Raw genomic sequence first — 7,855 nt, 5'->3', positions numbered from 1 at the left:
ACTTTTTCAAATTTTTATTTTTAACCGAGTATAAACTAGTTTTAACCTATGAAAAACTTATTTAGTTTTTTCTTTCTATTTTTTCTCACTTAAAGGTACTATTAGATAGGTTTTTCCAAATAGACCTTATAATTGATTGAATTTCTTATGTAATTTTGCGTTACTGTCATATGTTGGAATGTTTGAGCTTGTTAACAAATTAGTTTTGTGATTCATTTATGTGTGAGTTGAGACCATTGTAGTTTGGGATTTAGGTTGATTGTATGCATTACATGATTGTCTATATTAAACTATTGGATTGAGAAGAGTATTTTCTACATTGAGAAAATTTGACACTCTGAGAATTAGTTTGGGGGTTTTATGAAAGGATAAAACTTACATGTAATATCATAGCTGGTGTCAAAACTATTCTTCAATTAGAATTAAAGTTTTATTTTAGTAAATATGTATTAATATTTGATGGAATCATTTATTATACATTTACCTAGGTGAAATGTATTTTTTTTTATTGGAGAATAATACAAACAATACATCTGATGCTATATTTAAGTTTTACTCTTCATGAAAATTCCAAATTCATGAAATACACAAGTTTGTGCTAATGGGCTACCCTAGTTAAGTGCAAGGATCCCAAAGGAACAAGGTTTGGTCTTTGACCCTCTATGCAAATCAAACCACGTGTTAAGCAAATTAGACTCTTGCTAGCTAAGTGCAAATCACATAAAGAGCACTAATGATTTTATCGTTGAGTATAAGTGTCCTCATGCTAAACTCAAGACTAACAAAATGTATCACACATTTTGATGTTAAGTGTGAGTGCCTTCATGTTAAGCACGAGGTATCTCGCACTAAATGTAAAAGTTATAGAGAGAAATCTTTGCACTCTATACTTTTGGTTTTAAGTACTATAAAGTCAAAAAGTGTAGCTTTTTCTCTGTCCTCTTTGCACTTAGTGTGCGTTTATTGGTACTAAGAATTTGAGATGTGTTTTAAATATTGTAATTCCAAATTAAACCCCTTTGAACATGTGATTAAGATACTTGTGAACAAGAGAACCTTGAGGCTTTTAGTATGCACATTTAATATCGATACATTTAGGATTTTAGGGACCTATTCTAGTATAATAGGATATGAGAATATAACTTTATGAACACATGATGTGTTATGAAAATATTGAGATATTTGAGAATCATTGAGATTATATTAGCTTTTTGCATCAAACATGCATCTTAAACATATGAAATTGAGTTTTCAGAGTATGTGATATGAATTTTATGTTAGGGAGGTCACAAAGGATCATAGGATTTTGACCTTAAGGATGTCCTTAGATTTGGATCTCCGAATGACCTATCTTAATCCCATGAGGTTGGATTACATTTGCAAAACTTCATAAGGTGAGAACAATATGATAATACATATAATATCATGTTAGACAAAACATTATTTATTAAGAAACCTTAGCACTAGTAAATAATTAATAAAATATTATTAAATACATTACACTAGACTAAGTTGGGACAATCCATAAGATATCTTGACTTTGCCCTTAAAATATATTCTTTTTTTTAAAAAAAATTCAAACACATTAAAAGTCTCTTTAGATCAAGTTAGGTTAATTTGATAAATCTTATCACAAATACTCTAATGAAATGTCTACGTTGTATAAATGTATAAATAACAGTAGTTTACACATCAAATATAACTATAATGATATTATATATATATATATATATATATATATACATATATATATAAAGAGCATAAAATATCTACGTTGTGTACATGTATCATTACTCTTTATCAAACTATATTACATATCGCAATTTTTACTTTCTTTTTTTGTTTTCCTCTCACTTGATGTATGCATCTAATATATGTATAATGATACAATTTTCTTTAGAGTTATGCGATGAAATATGAAATATGAGAAAATAAAATTATATTTAATGTTGAATTAAATTAATGTAGCCTTTAAATCTAAATTACCCATAAGTCAAGAACAAATACACTTTACTTTTTTTATTTTACACATCTCTCCATTTTATAAGCAAAACCCCTCCATTATATCTCAATTATCGATCGTTACTTTTGTCATTAATGTTTAATTATTAATTATGGCGCTAATCATGAGCGAGATCAAAACATTTGATTCCTCTAATTGAGAAGTGCACTTTAAATTATAGAGGGCAATTATGAATCGCATAATAGAAAACTAAAAAACTAAGCACTTCCAAGTAAAATCTATCATATTCAGACAAAAATTTATCGAGTTATATGAAATATATTTTGTCCAATGTGTGTGTTAACTAACTTCATTTTGGAACAAAAGTAACAGCGATTGATTATGATTGAACCCCTTTCAATTTCTTATCAATGTTCTTTTTTTCTTTTCCGACATCCATTTATGCATAAGGGGGCAGCCACAAAAAAGTGCTAGTGTGCTTCTACATACATTCACTATTTTCTTTCAAAAGCCACAAACCAAAAACGCTTAAAATTGTTATAAAGTTTCATTCTAGACCATGATTGTCACTTAAAGATGTCCATGGATGGTTTAATCATGTCACTAGAGCTGCATGAAAGAAGATTCCAAATCTGAATAAACTGCCATGTTGGACCCTCTTATGAAGTTCACAAATCAAAGAAAGAAAGAAAAAAATTGAATAAAATGAAAAAAAGCAACGGACAATGGTGAAACTGGTCTCAAAAACCGACACAAAGTGGAACACTAAATATTAATTGAGTGATGAAACTGTCTGTGGTTAATGGTTATCCAATTTTTTTTTCCATCCCAACAACACTTGCTTTTGCTTTTGCTTTTTAAAAGCTAAAGATGACACCAAAGCAGTGTGTGTAAGTGTGTGCGAGAATGTGAAGGAGGAAAAGTTCAAGGGAAGAGAGAAGGTAAAGAAGAAAGAGAACATCGGATGCTGTTAGTGTTATAGCTTTCTACACTCTTCATTAGAGAATTCATCTTATCAATTTGTGTATGAAATGTTGTCATTGCTCTTTCACTCACTCTCATAGTGTATTTGGTTGCTACTCCTCTAAACCAGTTTTCCCACAAATGGCCACCTTTCCTTGTTTCAGTTTTGGACCCTTTTGCATGCTATTCTTCCTTGTGTGCCTCACTAGTCCTGCTTCTGTTTCTTCACTTTCCTTGAGAAGGCAAGCTTCTATCCTTGTTTCTATGAAACAAGGTTTTGGAGTTACCAACTCTTCTCTGAGAAGCTGGGACATGTCAAACCACTTGTCCCTTTGCTCTTGGTATGGCATTCAGTGTGGCCATGATAACATGTCTGTGGTGTCACTTGACATATCCAATTTGAATGCTTCAGGGTCACTTTCACCTTCCATCACAGGACTCTTGACCCTTGAGAGTGTCTCACTTCAGGGAAATGGCTTCTCTGGGGAGTTTCCAAGTGACATTCACAAGCTACCAAGGCTGAGATTCCTCAACATGTCAAGCAACATGTTTGGTGGAAACTTGAGTTGGCAATTCTCCCAGATGAAGGAGATTGAAGTGGTGGATGCCTATGACAATGCTTTCAATGGATCACTTCCTGAGGGTGTCATTGAGCTCCCAAGGCTCAAGCACTTGAACTTTGGAGGGAATTACTTCTCTGGGGTAATCCCTCCTACCTATGGAAAAATGGAGCAACTCAACTTTTTGTCCCTTGCAGGGAATGATTTGAGAGGGTTCATACCAAGTGAGCTTGGAAATCTCACTAACTTGACTCATCTTTACTTGGGGTACTACAATCAGTTTGATGGTGGAATACCACTTGAGTTTGGTAAGCTCACCAATTTGGTTCATCTAGACATTGCAAACTGTGGTTTGACAGGTCCAATTCCTGTTGAGTTGGGAAACCTCATCAAGTTAGACACTCTCTTCTTGCAAACCAATCAGCTAAGTGGCTCAATCCCTCCTCAGCTAGGAAACTTGACCAGCTTGAAAGCTCTTGATCTGTCATTTAACATGCTCACAGGAGGCATCCCTTATGAGTTTTCATCTCTTCATGAGCTTACTCTCTTGAACTTGTTTATAAACAAGTTGCATGGGGAAATTCCTCACTTCATTGCTGAGCTACCTAAGTTGGAGACTCTCAAGCTTTGGCAGAACAACTTCACTGGAGTGATTCCGTCAAGTCTTGGTCAAAATGGGAGGTTGGTTGAGCTTGACTTGTCAACAAATAAGCTCACCGGTATGGTACCAAAATCTCTGTGCCTTGGAAATAGGCTCAAAATTTTGATCCTGCTGAAGAACTTTCTCTATGGATCTTTGCCTTATGAACTTGGTAAATGCCACACACTCCAAAGAGTCCGTTTGGGACAAAACTATTTAACTGGGCCACTTCCACTTGGGTTTCTTTATTTGCCTCAGCTATCTCTTGTGGAGCTACAGAACAATTATCTTAGTGGTGGCTTTCCACAATCAACAAGCAACACACCCTCCAAACTAGCACAGCTGAACCTATCAAACAACCGCTTCTCAGGGTCTCTTCCAACCACAATTGCAAATTTTCCAAACTTGCAAATTCTTATGCTTAGTGGAAACAGATTCTCAGGAGAAATCCCACCAGATATAGGGAGATTGAAAAGTATTCTCAAGTTGGATATAAGTTTCAACAACTTTTCTGGCACTATTCCACCTGAGATAGGTAACTGTGTCTTACTCACCTATTTAGATTTGAGCCAAAACCAACTCTCAGGCCCTATTCCAGTCCAAGTTGCTCGAATTCACATATTAAACTATCTCAATGTCTCATGGAACCACCTAAACCAAAGTCTTCCCAAGGAACTCAGGGCCATGAAGGGCTTAACTTCAGCAGATTTCTCTCACAATAACTTCTCAGGCTCAATCCCTGAGGGAGGGCAATTCTCAATCTTTAATTCCACATCCTTTGTTGGCAACCCTCAGCTATGTGGCTATGTCTCCAAGCCATGCAACCTTTCTTCAACAGCAGTGTTGGAATCTCAACAAAAAGGCAGTTCAAAACCTGGGGTCCCTGGGAAATTCAAGTTCCTTTTTGCATTGGCCTTGTTGGGGTGCTCATTGGTGTTTGCAACCTTGGCCATCATCAAGAGTAGAAAGACAAGGAGGAAATCCAATTCATGGAAGATAACAGCATTCCAGAAGCTGGAATATGGGAGTGAGGACATCATAGGGTGCATAAAGGAAAGCAATGTGATAGGAAGAGGTGGATCTGGGGTTGTGTACAGAGGAACCATGCCAAAGGGAGAGGAAGTGGCAGTGAAGAAGCTATTAGGAATCAACAAAGGTTCTTCCCATGACAATGGCCTCTCTGCTGAGATTAGAACACTGGGAAGAATCAGACACAGGTACATCGTGAGGTTGCTAGCATTTTGCTCAAACAGAGAGACCAATTTGCTTGTCTATGATTACATGCCAAATGGAAGCTTGGGGGAAGTGTTGCATGGGAAGAGGGGTGAGTTTCTCAAGTGGGATACTAGGCTCAAAATAGCCATAGAAGCTGCTAAAGGACTTTGCTATTTGCACCATGATTGTTCCCCTTTGATCATCCATAGAGATGTCAAGTCAAACAACATTTTGTTGAACTCTGATTTTGAGGCTCATGTTGCTGATTTTGGACTTGCCAAGTTCATGCAAGATAATGGTGCATCAGAATGCATGTCTTCCATTGCTGGTTCTTATGGCTATATTGCTCCAGGTATTTTAAATATTCAACTATATAATTTGTGAGATTATAATTGATAACTTCACGTAGATCTATATCTATATGCTGTCTCAATCTAATTGGTTAGCATCACTAACTTCATGTTGAAGACATTATTGCTTAACTCTTTCTTGTAAACTGAAAAATTGGTTACATGTCGAGTTGAAATTGGTTTGACCAATTGAAATGAGTGAAAATCCTAGCGTGCAACAACATGAATGATTCATTCTGGCTCTTGTTTTGAATAGTTAAAATCAAAATTTCATAGCAAAAAAGGGTCACGGATTAAATATACTTTTCATTTGTTTTTGGGTAGAAAATATTCTTGCCTCTCTCAACTACTGTAGAATGTACTTGGTTTTTTTTTTTTTTTTTTTTTTTTTTTTTTCTGGGACCACAGTGTCCAACACCATGTACGTGGATTCCTAGACTGAGTGAGTAAAGGCTCCACTAACACAGAGGAAATTCTTTTCACTTTTTTTCTTCACGCTAACTGGGTGTGTGCTTTTGCATGCCTTGAAACTACAAACCCTTAAACCAGAAGAACAAATCACAGCCATCCCTTTATGACCATCACCCTTTATCAAATCTGTTACAGTCACTAAATGCACATTAACCAAATGCATATATTTTACCCCCTCAAAGTTTCAGATTGAGATCTAAGATTCACTTTCTCAAAACCCCAGAAGAAAAGAGAAACGTGAAGATTTTAGGCACAAGACACAAGTTGATCACCTTTACACAAGTTTAAATTGCTACATTGGAAAATTAAAATGAAGCTTTTCCCTTTATCAGTAAAATAACATTGGACTAGTCTTCCCTACCCTTCTTTTTCTTATTTATTATTAGATTAAATTAATAATTTTATCCTTTTACCTGATACCATTTATTTGAATAAAAAATCTACATTTTGAAAATAGTACTCTATGTTTTGCTGGTGTAATTTTTTCTACACTGTCATGTGATCACAAATTTTCCTATCGTTGAATTTTTCTGTAAATATATCTTAAAAACTATTCCTATTATGATGTCTTATATATATTGGTTGACTGTGTAAATTTTTTTTTTTTTTGCTAATAATGCATGAAAATTAAACTTTTTATCTGGCTCTCTATATATAAGATCAAGTTTATTATATAGTCTTGCCTAAGCTTAAGTAGAGAAATCAAGCAATTTTTCTCACTGATTTTAATTTATGTTGCAGAATATGCATACACATTGAAAGTGGATGAGAAAAGTGATGTTTATAGCTTTGGAGTGGTGCTGCTAGAACTGATAACAGGGAGAAGGCCAGTGGGGGACTTTGGAGAAGAAGGATTAGACATTGTTCAATGGACCAAGATGCAAACTAATTGGAACAAAGAGATGGTGATGAAGATCCTTGATGAGAGGCTGCATAACATTCCTTTAGATGAAGCAAAGCAAGTGTTTTTTGTGGCAATGTTGTGTGTTCATGAACACAGTGTGGAGAGACCAACCATGAGGGAAGTAGTTGAAATGCTTGCACAAGCAAAGCAACCAAACACATTTCAAATGCAGTGATATCTAGGAAAGTGAAAGATAACAAGTTGGAAAAAGAGGATGAGTCCTTCTTCTCCTTCATACACGTGCTTTGTATTCATGTCATGGGTGGTGAAAGGGTATCCATTTTGCAAACTAGTTTGTCATGAGTTTTGAATATTATTTTTTGCTCTTTTACTTTGTTAGCACTCGGTTCTTGAATGGGTGCATGAGAGTTACCATAGTGGATATGTTATGCATGAAAGGTAGAGTTAGTGTTAAACTGTCCATACTACCTTAAAAGTTTGTATAATAGTGTAATACATGTGGATTAACCCCTGTTTGGTTCATAAAATGTTTTCTGTTTTCATTTTTTTTGTTTTTATTTTTCATTACAAAGTAAAAGTAAAGTGGCTTTTTTTTATAAGTAGAAGTGAAATTAAAAAATGAAAATAGAAAAGATTTTCAAACCAATGCTTTTACAATGCTACATGTCCTCAATTAGTTTGTATAAATTTAGTCATGAGTTTATGCATAGATTCTTGCGATAAACTTCACATTTAGAATCAACCCAAAGTTCATAAAATAACATAGTTCAATTTCAAAAAAAGTTATCATAATTTGAACTAACTATATTTATGTGACTAAACTGGCAC

General features: G+C 34.8%; 1 protein-coding gene across 1 annotated transcript; it reads left to right on the top strand.

Annotated features, from left to right (window-relative positions):
* Window positions 1-2,758: 2,758 nt before the first annotated feature.
* Window positions 2,759-7,569, top strand: LOC109790292 (uncharacterized). The gene is made up of 2 exons (XM_020349412.3): window positions 2,759-5,693; window positions 6,904-7,569. Exons 1-2 carry the CDS (start codon window positions 2,990-2,992, stop codon window positions 7,239-7,241), a joined length of 3,042 nt encoding a protein of 1,013 aa, XP_020205001.1. The 5' UTR covers window positions 2,759-2,989; the 3' UTR covers window positions 7,242-7,569.
* The last annotated feature ends 286 nt before the right edge of the window (window positions 7,570-7,855 follow it).

This window comes from Cajanus cajan, chromosome 2 (genome assembly GCF_000230855.2).
Source record: "Cajanus cajan strain Asha chromosome 2, NIPB_CcT2T_4, whole genome shotgun sequence".
Lineage (NCBI taxonomy): Eukaryota > Viridiplantae > Streptophyta > Magnoliopsida > Fabales > Fabaceae > Cajanus > Cajanus cajan.
This window is presented reverse-complemented; position numbering and strand designations above follow the sequence as displayed.